Source organism: Astatotilapia calliptera, chromosome 15 (genome assembly GCF_900246225.1).
Source record: "Astatotilapia calliptera chromosome 15, fAstCal1.2, whole genome shotgun sequence".
NCBI lineage: Eukaryota > Metazoa > Chordata > Actinopteri > Cichliformes > Cichlidae > Astatotilapia > Astatotilapia calliptera.
In genome coordinates this window covers 34,327,894-34,342,611 of record NC_039316.1, presented here as the reverse complement: position 1 = coordinate 34,342,611, position 14,718 = coordinate 34,327,894, and the positions used below count along the sequence as shown (strand labels likewise).

General features: G+C 40.8%; 1 protein-coding gene across 16 annotated transcripts in view; it reads right to left on the bottom strand.

Moving 5' to 3' along the window:
- Window positions 1-14,718, bottom strand: part of ptprsa (protein tyrosine phosphatase receptor type Sa) — a 230,880-nt gene that overhangs the window by 95,777 nt on the left and 120,385 nt on the right. For all 16 annotated transcript variants that reach the window (XM_026143591.1, XM_026143599.1, XM_026143595.1 and 13 more), the window contains one exon: window positions 12,721-12,862. In XM_026143591.1, the coding sequence (XP_025999376.1) occupies window positions 12,721-12,862 (142 nt within the window). The remainder of the gene's footprint in view (window positions 1-12,720; window positions 12,863-14,718) is intronic.

Sequence of the window (14,718 nt, the reverse complement as noted above, 5' to 3'; positions counted from 1 at the left end):
AGGAGTTAAAGGGTTAAAAAGAACAAATTGGTTTTAGACAGTTTTCATTGACGCTGCTAAAAAGCAAACTGTTGACTCATTTGTCCGTGTGCTGTGTATGGAGAGAGGAAATACTGTAACCTAAGAATGTCACAGAGTGTCACTGAATCCTACAGCGGCTCTATATCCCATTAAATTGGCAGTGTGAGTTGTGCCGATTGCTTCTAAATTGTAAGTGGACAAAGGTTGGTGGCGGCTTGCGTGCATCTCCCAAACACATCCTAGACTAAACTATAAAACTATCATTACCACTGAGCTAAACACCAGGTTGACATCATTTTTGCCAAAGAAAGACAAGAAGTGGAACAATATGCAGCAGCTACCACAGGTAGCAGCTATGGTTGACTCACAAAAAAAAGCCAAAATAAGAAAGGGAGAGGAAATTTACAATGTCAAGTAAAGGAAAGTGTATCACTGAAAAGGAAACAATTTCTACCATCAGGCTGAACAGTTTAACACTGTTAGCACTGGGGCCTCATTTCCTGCACATTACAGGCAAAGTAGAGACGTTTTTGTCCATTTAACATTGTGGGTTGTTTTTTGATGTCTTTAAATAACACCAAACCAAGTTTCTCTCATGGTAAATGCAGTTTTAATGCAGAATACTTTTACTGCATTTACAACTACTTACAATAAGTGCTAAAGTTAAAGATTTCAGCTTAAATTGTTGCACTGAATTCAGCAGAAGTTCAAAATTAAGAAGACAACCTCCGCCCCAAATTTTTCTTTTGTACATTTTTTGTTAAATCAAAGCTGATATCACACATTTTCACTAATTTAACATAGATGAAATATATATATGCATTTATTATTGTTGCAGAGACATAAAGAATGCCATCTAAGCAGGGTGTCGGCTGATTTTTGTATTTTAACAATGTAAGCTAACGCGTCATCTTTTCCTCACCAGCAATTTTAAAAACCTGGAAACCAGAGTCCAGCCTATAAAAAGATGTCATACAGGTGATGTGCTGAACCACCGTGATAGACGCTCCAATGATCCCTTTCCTACACAGCAGAGAGGTGGAGTGAAAATGTAAAAAAAAAAAAAACATGAAAAAGGCAAAATTGTGTTTACCTTCCTCAGCAAGTGGAAGTTTATCAAACAACCCACAAAACACCCCCCACCCCCGCAACCCCACCTCCTCCTTTCTGTCCTGTCAGGCTCCTGAAGAGTCTGGGTAAGACAGGCGAACTCCAGGGGAGACAGGAGATGGGACCCGGGCCATTAAAGGAAGTGCCTCTCCGTAGAGAGACGTCAACCAGTCAGGTTTAGTTTAGTTTGTGTGCATATATGGGAAGGAAGGACCGTGTGTGGAGGTGTAGTGGGCACGCTGAACCTTGACGTCAGTTTACTACATCAGGTCGGCAGTGCTGCTTTGTAAGACTTGCACATTCCAGACTAGCCTTGTTTAACTGTTAAAAGTAGTTTTCAGTTCTAAGGAATGTTGTGATGCTATCTCGTAGTTTTATTCATTAGAAACACAGGCAAAGATGCCTGGTTACACACATTAAAGGAAATTTTCTCAACTCATTTTTTTCACTTTTTTTTTTTTTTTTAACTGACCACTTGAGGAACACTGTATAATACACTTGATAAGTTTAGTAATCATGTTTTAGTCATAATCAGTATTTGTAAACTATTTAAAGAGCGTCTGTGATGACTGAGAATGCTCATTTTCCCTTGTAAGGTCAGATAACCTTGCCATCATTCTTCAGTAGTACCTACTCTGTGGCCTTAAAATATGTATTGTCATTGGTGAACCTAGTCATTGTGGATTTGGTTGGATACGTGGAAAGGCTGCTCCTTTAGACAGATATTTGTAGGTTCAGGGCTGGTGTGTGTGAGGGGAATCAAGACATGGTGCTCCTGACATGTGAAACAAAGGTTCTTTAAGCTGGCCAAGCAACTCTGGGCCAAAACAACAACAGATGGAGAGGGCTGAGCTGCAGCGTTGCACCATTCCTGCCAAAGCAATGAATCAAACCCAAACAAATACCAAAACTTCAAAGCAAAGACCGACACTAAGAAGTGCTGGACGACTGCATGGGCTGTCGGTGATGGGCCAGTCACTGGCTAGGGCAATTCTTTTTTTTTTTTTTTGCCTGGCTTTTATGCTATTTTGAAAATTTTGTAGGCTGTCACCTTGATAACTGAGCTTTGTAAAGTAAAACTCAAAATGTTTGCTACCTGGGAATGAGAGTTGTGTATTACACAAACTGTTATGGCACTGATGTATGTCTTCATACGGCAGTGATTTTCCAGAGAGGTGAATTTATATTCTTTATCACAAGTCAGGATTAATTAATTAATTCAATCATTCCATGACGATGATGATGATGATTTTTGAAAATGGTGCATGGAAATGGTGAATCATGTTTCCCATTTCCAACAAACCATAATAACCATAATGGACAGCCGGTAAATTTTCAACATACATGACTCAACCATAACACTGTGATGGCATCAGCCACACAGGGGTAAATTAGTCCATTTTTTACTTTATTAGTTTGCTTTGCAGTTTTTTTCATTAATCATTTGGTTAAACCTAACACTGGTATTATGAGGCGTGCACATAGTAACATTGTGTGGTTTTTCTAAAATGTTTTGTTATATTAATTATGTTTCTCTTTCTTTGAGTTACCTGGGTTTGGGCGGTGGCTGTTTCCTGTCTGGGCAAAAGGCGTGGCTGAGGACTGAGCAGGACCAACCATGGGCTTACCGGGAGCAGGGGTGTTTTAGGTTTAGTTAGGTTATTCTGTGCTTAGTTAATATTAGTGTGTGTTTTCGTTTCCCCCCCTATTGTGTGTAAATGGTTTGGCCAAATCATTATAAAAGCTACCCTCATGTGTCTTTGTAATTAGGCAAGGCAAGGCAAATTTATTTGTATAGCACAATTCAACAACAAGGTGATTTAGGTCAGTTTGTAAGTTAAGTTGTGTCTCACTTTGTTTTGTTTAAGTTTCTGTAAATTCCTTTTTGTAGAGTTATATTTAGTTGACCTCTTTTATGGGCCTGCTAAGTATGTTTTTGAATTTTGTTAATTTTGGACTTTTTGAGGGTTAAAATAAAGAAAACCCTTTTTGAAGATACTTTTTTGCCTGTGTCCTCTTTGCTTTGGTTGCTTGGTCCCTCACAAACATTCAGCACATGAGTATGGGAGTGAGGTTTATTGTCTTAGTGGCCCATTAGCTTAGTGCAATCAAGTCATAAATCACTGGTTTGGGGACACCTTTGGTGAGCAGAAGAACAATTACGAACATGTAGTGGTTTGAAATGAGCAGAGGACCAGTAAGATGAGTGCTTAGTAATCACTTAATGTCACTTTGGGATGTGAAAAAAAGGATGTGCCGCTTACTGTGAGAGCAGCTGGAATGTTGGGTAAATACGTCACTTAGAAGATGACAATGTCAGGAGGTCATGGGTAGAATGCAGATAATCTGGCTGTCAAGAAAGAGCTCTGAGGCCCTCAGCATCAATTTCATTCAGTATCATTTCCCTCTGTAAAGCAGCCTTCTGTAGAATGCATGAGTGGCGAGTAAAATATACCTGCTACTGAGGAAAAACAAATATGCTATGCCTTAAAATGTGACAACTCGGTGACCAATCCATCTACACCGTTATGTGATGCTTAAATGAAAGTAAATGTGGAAGGATGTGACAGAAAATGTGAGTGTATCCATTAAAGGGCAGAAGTGAAAGCGACACATGTTGGATGTGCTGTTAACCTTCAACGGCCAAACAGTTGCCATTAAATCCAATAGGATCTGGGCTGCTTCCAGAACAAAAGCTTTTTAATCATTAAGTCCTGCACAGCCTCTTTCACAGACTTTGGTTGCCTTCGTGCTCCTGTTCTATACTTTTCCAATAAGTGCACCTTTCCCTTAATTGCAAACCGAAATGCTCTAACAATTTTCATAAAGTCCCAGGTTTTTCAAGTTAAAATATTTGCTACGATTGTGCATTGGTATGTCTCTTGCTTGTGATGCATTACTTATTTTGAACCATGAAAGTCTTCTCTTTGCTTTACTCAGTCTTAGATGAGGCCTATCCTCCTGCCGTGGTAAATATACTACTAGCCACACTGCGAGGCTTCCCATCCAACTTTTGCCACAGGAAGTCTAAGCACGACACTGGTGAGGCATGCAAAACTTCAGGTCTTATCAACTCTGCCAGTCCTGCAGGGCCCGCAGCACGACCTCTGTGTTGTACGACCGCAGTCACCTGGGTTGGTGGCTGATGTATATGGATTAAGCTGGTGGTTCGGGTCATATCCTGTTGCTTGTCTTTATGCATGAACTGGGACACTCCAAAAGTCCTCTCCTCATTCTGTTTCCACAGGAATGACCTTGTCCTCCCCTCTTATTCCCTGTTTAGCTATGGAGGAATCTTAGTAGAGTTTGGGTCATTAGACGCTTTTGGAACGAAAAGTGCCAGAGACTACCTGAGGTTAAGTGTCCACTTGGGGGGGGTCCACCGTGAAAATTCCAAGTGGACTCCTGCAAGCCTTTTTTGTTCCCACAGTAACAGCTTGTACACTCATTTTTTATACAATGCTTCAGTATGTGGTTGATATCTGGCTGCAAGATAAGACGAAACGGTAGAGAACGTTTTTGTATTTCACTTTATTGAGATAAAATCTTGCTTTTTTCACTGCTTATAAGCTTAGTAAAGCCTAGAATACAATTTTGTCTTATTAAGAAACAGATTATGAAATTGCCTATGGGAGGAAAGAAGTCAACGGCCGCAGGTTTAATCACCAGGGCAATCGTATGCTTACAGTTGTAAAAGCCTCCCAGAAGACTGATCTTTCAGTGTAGTCTCCTGCCCCACTCATTGCCGCGAAATGAGATCCATTTATCTGAAATTCCTATCCAGTAATAAACCAATCAGCCAGACACTAACTCCCTGTCTGCTTACCCGTCTTCATCTCTATCACCCAGTGTTTTATTATGGCTGTGCCCAGATGTCTTGGGTGGCTACAGTCACTCTACTTGAACAGAAATTATGTGAAATGGATGGGACTGCTCAGGAGCCATCCACCCCAGACTAGAGGCGAGCTCTTTCCTCTTATCCCACTCTATCACACCAGCTATTTTGTCTTTCCTTCTTTCTCCTTTATCTGTCTTGCTACCACTTAGCTTGTGTTCTGTTTCTTTATCCTCCAATCACACCTGATTACCAGATCACAGGTTCAGGGGATCAAAGGATTCAGTGTCCATAAACTCATATGTCAGTGATTTTTTTTTTCCCCTGGAGGGATTTTTCTGGAACAAGAGAGAAAAATAGAGAGAGACTAACAAAGAAGGCTGATAATAGGCATAGAAATGCCAGTGTGGAGTGTGAAAGGGGGAGTACGGTGAAACTTGGGTAGAGACAAATCTTCCAAGACGTGAAAGAAAGTGGTGGAGTCACTGAAGGACAGCAAAGGGGGATATTGGTGAGGAAACAACATGGAACTTCTTAAGCCTCCAATAAGAGAGGGGCGTGAGGGCCATCCACGTGGTCAACAACCACCTATTGATTTGTTGTTTGTGCCAAGCCTGCCCTCTGCTCAAGAATACCAGCAGAGAAAGGAGGAGGTCTGTACATCCATTTATCCTAAAAAAGAGCTGAATAACAACAACATAAAGAACAAAGAAACTATACCAAAATGCATTTTTATGAGTTAAATAATTCAGGCAACTAAGGCATATCTTTTATTTATGCAGGTAAAAAAATCTCACTGAGAGAGACCTGACCAGGAGGGCAGCATAGATAACAAAGAAACAAACACACCTGACATTCAGCACAGGAACTGAACACAAACATGTGGCTCGTATGAAACATCTTATGTTATCAAAATACTTTTTTTGGCAATCATTCTAGTCAGTAAGTGTTGGGGACTAGCAGAAGAGGGTAAAGGTCATTTTAGACACAGGCAGAAAGGAAGAGGAAGAACAAACAGATCTTTTACTGATACTGACAAACAAATTCTGGGTGGCCACTGCCTGCCTGCTAAATTGTTGCCTTTCTTTGTTTCTCTCTATACTGTGCACGCATACAAGAAACAGAGCGAAACATATCACCAGTGTCCCACGCACCAATCTGTACCATGCATTCTTGCAGAGACTTCCGGAAACAGACTATTCCCTTTTCTCTTGTTCACAATTGCTCTGGTTTCAGTGCTTTAATGAATGTTTCATCAAGAGTGCCCAATGCCTTGAAATCCTCCTGTAAAATACATTAATTCAACCATTAAACACAAACATTATTCTGCACTCGCAGACAGTCTTTATTTTCCTTCTTTGTAACAACACTGGTTGAAAGAAAAAGTCAACCCACGGGACCTCTTAACTTCATCGAAGCCACACAGTCTGGCTAGTGTCGCACAAACAGTTACACTCCAACCTTCATTAATGCTTTCTGTAGCGGCCTGTGAGATTTAAACAACAATGTGGAAACTTCTGGGATAAAACCTCCCTAGAAACTTGTTCATCAAAAAGTTTTGGGATGTTTGCAGGACTACCTGCTGTGACGGAGAGCAGTTGTGAATTCCGTTTGTACATACTTTGTCTTACTGTACACTAATAACCAAGACACAAAGTCTCTAGAAAACACTATGTAGATTTTTGCACTTTCATGCATCGCCTTCATGTCTCTTCTAAGGGAATGTGAAAGTTGTCATGATGAGGGAACCAGACTTTGTAGACCCTTACTCACAACAAGACAAGTCTACAAGCCGGAACAAGTAGCCAAGCAACTGATTTGTGCATTACTAGCTTTGTCGGATTATGTTTGTTTGTAATTGTGACTTAGATGATGCTCACACCCCGTTTTACACATAATCGATTTAGAAATCCTCCTAAAACCAATACAACACCAACTTTTTCTCGCAATTGTACGCAACTGTTACTGTATATATTAGTAAGAAGATGTAAACGTCATTTCAGGATGTTACAAAAACCCGACGGGACATAAAAATGAAGTTATGGGTAATATTTCACAACTCTAAATGCGGGTTTGCGCTTGTTAGGTGCGTACAGGGAATACTGATGAAATGAAAAGCAAGGAGGAGAATTTTTTTGTTTTCTCTCTTATCGCCTCCCCTTCTGTTGCAGCCTTGGTTGAAAAAAAAAACTGAATTAGATTGCGTCACACATTTCATACCATAAACTTAACATCAGCCTAACCTTCAGTCGTTCATTCCTCCTTTTTTAGCCTTTTCCACTGTTTTATTCTTTTCTTTACTTTTTTCTGCTATCATAGCCAAGATCCAACCCCTGTATTAGACATCCACACCCTCTATTTGCTGCTGCCCACTATGACAGGATGCACTTTCTCACATTTTCTTTTTCAGTTACAAAAGAAAACAACAAGAGTGAGAGGAAGAGTGAGAGGAAAAAGCAGAGAGCATATTGTTAGAAAAATTACGTGAAAGGGCCAAAAATGTGTCTATGGTAAACAGACAGCAAAGGTGAAGTTGAGATTGTTCCTTTTTCTATTGGTCGTCTCTGTGGTCAGTAAAGCTAAACACCCAGCACCACTACAACCCACCAAATCTAATTACTGCACCTCCCAAGCACATATTTCACAGTTCTCTACTCTTCTCAAATAACAAGATGTTCAGAAATCGCAGCGCTTGATTGGTGCACTGACTGTGTGTGCACCAATCATCAGGACACCGAATCCCATTAAAATTTGCCATTACCTGCTCCTGCATGAGAGTGGCCAATTTGCAGACACCCCAATCAAACAGTAGTCTCACTATGCCCCATTCCTCTTTGGGTAATAGTGGGTGCGCCCTGAACGTGAACCACATAGTGCAGGTTTGTGGCGAACAGGCAGAGTTTTTAGTCTTGAAATGGTGCGTGCAACTTTTGCTGACCTAAATCCATTATGTGGAAAATTTTTGGCCCATTCATCTTTACAATGTTGCTTTAGTTCGTTGATGTTACATATGCACAGTCCTCTTAAGGTGCCATCACAGCATTTCTGGACTTTGACCAAGCTATTACAACACCTCGAGTCTTTTGTTTTTGCAGCCATTCGGTTGTACGTTTGCTCGTGTGCTTGGGATCATTGTGCTGTTGCATGACCCACCCACACATGACCTCACATTTGACTGAAACAAAGCGCCCAGGTTTTGTGACTCTAAAACAAACCCATGTCATAGTTCATATGAGATGTGTGTCCTGGTACGCTTTGGTTTTGTCTGTCTTGTGGTTTGTTTGGACGCAAGTTTGCAAACCAGTTGGAAGCAGCTGGTTGCTATAGAAGGAGTAAGCATGTACTAAGAGGCCATCAGCTTATCAGTCACCAGTCATGAGCTAATGAGCATGCTGGGTTCCTTGGTCAACAATCTAAGATGCCCCCCCCCCCCCCCCCACACACACACACACACACTTGAGAGTGGGAAAAGACAATAAGGCTGTGAATGCGACTGGTGAAAAAAGCAGCAAATATAAAGGTCCAGGTCAGTTCTTGTGTGTTGCAGCAAGTGTGTGTGTATTAAGGTAAGGTTTTGGTGCTCACTTATTAAAAGCGCTCAGCAGTTGTGCCTTTTTCTCATCTGTTTGAGGGTACTTCAAACTCAAAGATAGGCACATATTTTTCTTTTTTTTCTAACATTAAAAAAATTGAATATCAGACCCAATTTCATCAATCACAGTTTTTGCTACTTGGGTTGCCTCATGGGAGACTTCATTTGCAGCAGTAATCACAGGGCAAAAGACTGCAGAGAGAGATAAAAAGACGAACACACAAAGAGGGATAACTCCTCATGATCTCCTCACAGCAGCATGAGCTGACGGTATCCCAGTGGCAATGTTGCCTTCCCCCCACCCCTTTGTGCCCACACACAAAAAAGATGAATCTTAAAATCTATGAAAAGAAAGTAAAACATGACAAAAAGCCCACAACAAGCTGCAACTTGTGTCAAGTCTCAAGAGTTTGCTTCATACGGCGGTCCCTCACCAAGGACTCCCAGAGGACTGTAAGCAAGTCTTACTAGAGCCAGATGGCCCTGATCTTAGGTATTCAGCTGCTGCAGTAACAGCCAAGGAGGTGTCACAGTCAGTGCAAAACACAACCTGCCATTGCCGCCAATAAACACATGCACACACCACAAACAGTGGAGACAACAGATGAGAACGCAGGGTACTGTCATTGTCACGGTATAGTGAAAAAAGACATGGATTAAAGCTAGACTGCACATATCTTTAGATAAAAAAAGAGAAATGCTGTATCGTGAATTCCTGCATGCGCAGATACAATGGTAGATGAATGAACTATAAGCACAGGGTGTGGTCAGCTGCAGCTATTTAGCTGGTACCATTTTAGACAAGCATTGAATTGTGAGTTTGGTGGACACTGTGCTGTTGCTAATTTCATTTTAAACTCTGAGCGAATCCCATGTGCTCTCATGGCAGATGAGTTTTCAGTATGGCAGAGAAAGCTATATTGCAGTCTTTTGGTCTGTGTGCTTATCAGTTACACCGCATACTGTCCAAATAAACTATATGGTCTTACTGTGAGAGAATATTTCTTGCCCTCTGTATATATATATATATATATATATATATATATGTATGTGTGTGTGTGTGTGTGTGTGTGTGTGTGTGTGTGTGTGTGTGTGTGTGTGTGTGTGTGTGTATATCTGTGTGTGTGTGTATATCTGTGTGTGTGTGTGTGTGTGCATTACATTTATGTGTGAGCCATGTAAATTTATTCAAATGTGGGTATGTGGATGCCTCTGTGCATGCGGCTGTACAGTCTCACAAATATGCACTGTGGCTTTTTCTAGCCAAGTCACCCATCACGGCGACCCATTTTCAATCTCCCTAGATCCCAGACCACATCCCTATGTTTACTGCGAATGTGTCCCTTGTGCCTTGTGCCATATCCCATAATCCTTTGCCCCAGTGCCAAGAACCAGTGTTGGGCTATTGTCCTCCTCACCTGTTCTGTATTGCCAGTCGCCCGCAACACTTCCTGTTTTCCTTCATCTTTGGCCAACTGTTCTCCATTTTTCACCCCCCTCGTTTTTTCCTCTGGCTTTTCTCCACTTCCACCTTTACCTTCATACTTTTGCTTTCATTTACATTCCTCATTTTTTTCTCCATCACTTTGTTTTCAGTTAACTGAACACCTGAATGAAATTATAATAACCTAAAATCCAAAATATTCCAGTTTCCTAATTTGTCTTTCCTTTTTCCATTCTCAACCCTTGATAGATGGATGCAGGGCCCCCCAGAACTCATTACAGATGGAAAACAAAGAGATTGCACTGCTCTGCTCCTCTGACACTTACTCACATTCACTCCCATCATCACATTCTCATCCCTCCTTAAGTGCTGGGTCTTGCCTGGGCAGGAGAGCTGCTGTCTTCCTCTGGGCTCAAGAGGAAGCCTCGTTGAGCTGATTCCAATAACTTTTCATTTTCCTTCTGCTCCTGTGGACTGCCCTGAGTTTGCTCTGTGCTCTTTCACACAGCCACAAACACACACTAGTACACACACTCATATGCACATGCCAGGACTTGTAGTTCAAAATTTGGTGTGCTTGTTCCTATTTTTTCAACCTCTTGTTTAAAATCGGTATGTGTGCCTACACTTTGCATGCCCTGCGCTTCGGCACAGTTAATTTGCCTTAAAATAATTAATAATGTATCAAACTAAGAATTAATATGGCAGGATATTAAGCCCTTTAAACATAAGTTCAGGGCTTCCAACGTAATTAGACAGCCACACAAAATCCTCGTCTTTCAAATTTTTAATGAGGAACAAAGACAATACCCAAGTTAACCCTTTAAGACCTACCATAGAACCAAGTCCGCCAGAGCTTATAGTATATTTTTACGTGCTGTGGAGCCATTTTTTGGAGCATTTCAAGTTGCTATACATCAATACAAACATTATAGCCCAAATTTTAATAATATGTCTGCATTAAGTGCATAGTAATTACATAAATTGCAAAAAAGTGCAATAAACTACAAAAAAATAGAAAATCGTTTTTGATTTTTTAACATAAATTTCTAGTTAGAGAAATTTAAGAGGCTTATCCCTCAAAACTGTAAATACAAAAAAGTTGCACAAACTAGTTTCCCACCAAAGGAAATTTATTTTAAGTGTCTTCATAGTTTTATTTTTGAGATACACCAATTTTCATATACTGCAGGAAAAATGAAAAAATATATTATAGTGCAAATTTGCAAAATAACAGCATATGCATCAAAATAAACTATTTCCAGCAGTGCAATATGAGTCCTCAGCATCCCAGAATCGATACAGAAAGTCATAAAGTCAAACATAACTTTTAAAAACACAAGTATAGGCTCATAAGGCCATGATGGTAAAAAACTACATTTCCGCAAAATGACGTCACTTCCGGTTCCGGGCAGGTCATGCCGGATATGCGATAGTTCGCGCTGATGGACGTAGGAAGTGTTACAAACAGCTGATCGGATCGGCAAAGCGTGTTTCTGGAATATTGTGTTTTTGTTGCTGCAAGTGCTTTTTATGCAGTTTTTGCAAAGCTATATGTGGAAGGAAACTGTGACCTAGGACAAGCTGATGGCATAAGATGCAAGTACAACTCCTCCGGTTTCATATGCAAAAAAAATTATTGCGCTAGCTTACGTGGTTGCAGTGCTACCGGGATTTAAAAATAGTTACGCAAAATGGAGCGTGTCCGCTCCGACCGGCTTTAAAGGGTTAAGAGAAGAGGAACCGTTGCACCGAATGACATCACGTTTCATGTTCCTGCAAACTGCAACATGTTCTGGTTTTAAGACTTACCAGAGGGTTGCATTTTGCTTTTGACAGTTCAAAAGCAAATTGCAACCCAAACATATTTAATTGTGTAATGAGCAAAGTACCTAAATGTGGAAAATGCTGGCATTTCTGCTTGCATAATCACTTAAATTATTAATCGCTTCTTGAAAAATAACTTTTTCAAATCGAATGGACATTTGCAGCTCTATACCTAGAAGACTCCCACCTGAATAGCACCCAGTCATCTGCTTTTGGGGTTGTTTCTAACAATAACTGACTGAAAATTCTGGGCCAGGCCTCTAAAATACCCCCACCGCATGTGGATGTGACAGCCAAGGAGGCCTAGCTTGTGCACTGTCGGCCAGCAATTGCTCAGCTTCATCCAGGCCTGGAAACATGGCAGATGGCAGTAGGAGTGAACAGAGGAGGAAAAAGACACCATGCGTGTGTCCATGAATGTGAGGCAAACAGAGACAAGTAGAATGACTGAGAAAAAGGTGTAAACATGTGACCACATGTGCTTGACTGTCTATGATACCTTCATTCATCACCTCTAAATCGCTGCAAAAAAATGGTGTAATATCTTTACTGAAACTAAAGTACCAACCTTTAGCAACAAATCAATAAAATGCATGTTAGGTATGGTTTTACCACACATTCTTTAACCATCACTTCAGGAAAACCATTTTACACGGCAAAAGAATTTGTATCAAATCAAAGCATCTACAGCTGAAGACATCGTTTTTTATCCCCAAAAAGTAAACAAATAAGTAATAAATAATAAACTAAAAAGAGTAGGGCACTATCTACAGCTGTTCCAAACAGGCTTCACGAGTTAACAGATGTCATCTTTTGAGCTCATGGACGTACGTGTTCATGATTTATTTTGTAGTTACGCCTCTGCACACTGTTACATAATTCCAGATTTACCTCGGATGATGGACAGCTTGGCGCTGGTGACAATCTCGCCTTCGCTGTTCTCAGCCACGCATTCGTAGACGTTCTCGTCACGTGGCGCTCGGAGAGGCTGGATTCTCAGAACTGCACCGGCACCCTCGTCAAACTCTATGGTCTGTGGAGTTGAAGTGTAGGGAACACGGTTAAGTCAGACAAATGTGTGATTTGGACTGAAAAACTACTACTTTAACCTGAAGCAACAGGTAGGCAAGAATGGCAAACCTGAGGAAAATAAGATTCTCACATTTCCTAAGGAGATACAAGGACGAGTGTGTCATCGGTGCTCCCAAAATGTGAGAAATCGTTTTCAATTCCACCAAGATATCATTGCTTGGAAAGGTACCGTGTTGGTAATGTTTTATAGCCTGAGGCCATCAGAAATGTAAAAAAAAAAAATCATAAGGAAGCATACTCTCTCTACAAACAGTGTTTGTGCTTTGTGATTTTATCTGTTGATTTGATCTTTAATTATGCCCTTTGTTCTCTATAAAGCCTTTTGTTTTGAACCTCAATAAAGGAGCCTCTTCAAAACAAAAAATATCAGACAACGGTCAGAATACTGGTTTGGTTATGATAAAAATATATTATTTGCTATTATTACTATTATTCTATAAGAAGAGCAATGTAAACAAAAACTTACTGAAAATGTAACAATGCGTGTGACTGACAACTGGACAGTTTTACAACAGTAGTCGCAGAAATTGGCCCCTGGCTAGTATTTAAATAGCCTTGTTTGATCTCCCTGAACACCAGCATATCAACAGGCATGTATCCTGAAGCAATGAGCTGAACTTCAAGACTTGGGTAAAAGACTAGAATTTAAATTATGGAAAATCTCGGTTAATTAGCCCTTGATTTGAATATTTCCCATGCCTTTCTCTTTTGCCCTCATTCTGGACGTGTGAAGTGTCAGTGTAGATGGTCAAGACTGCCATTCTCACAGCAAACCTACTCCTCCAGTATCTGTCCTTCCCCGCAAAAGTTAACACCGTCTCAGCCAAGGACTCACTGCTGTGAACTCTGAGCAAAGCATGACTATAAGATGCAAGTACAAGTCTTCAGCAGCCCTGCTGCTCCACTGTTGCACATCTCAGGGCTGAGCCGCTAATTAGGCTAAAAACACTGCAGAGCACGGCATCATGATTGATATCAAAGCAGCTGTCTAGAGGGTGGAAAAGGGAAAAAAACCCCAGCTACTTCAAAACCCCTTTATAAATTTTTTTTATTTAATTTTATGATAAATGGAGAAAAAGAAGCGTCCGTTCTGGCGGGCTCCTTCACGCCCTTGGCTTTGTTTCCTACTTAGCATGCAGACGAGGCAAACGCACAAACACAACTTGTCTTTTAATTTTGTCCTCAGTGGAAATGCTGATCTCCCCTTGTCGATGGTGCCATTTTTTGCTTTTTTAGCCCCTCCCCCTGTGGCTACCTTCATGCCGCACTGTGCATGTCTGTGTGTGTGCGTACATGTGTGCGCATCCCTGCACTGTCACTGTCATCGTTGTTAACGAAAGCAACTTTTTAATTAAGAGACACTGAGCATCAATCAAGACTTTTAGAGATGCCATCTGGGATGCCTGCCGAGAAGTGAACAACAAACATCATGAATAACGTGCAGAAACATTCACACAGACAGGGCTGTGTGCTGAAAAAAGACAGGAGGGAAAAAATGTGACAACAGCAGAGTCATTCAAATGCAAAAGAAAAAAAAATGGCTTTAGACGAATGAGAGGGTTCTGTATTTCATTACTGACCAGTTGCTACTGGTAGACTAGCACACTGCTTAAAGATTAGAGAAGCAAGCCAACAAAGATGCTATCAGCAATAATTTCAAGGCTAATTAAAATGTTGCTTTTGATAAGGTGGTGGAGTGCCCCCAGCTGCAAGAGAAGACTTGGAATTTTGTACTGCTGAGAAGAAAATATGTGGTAAAACGTGTAATGTGGTATTAAACTGTAGGATTGTTATTTG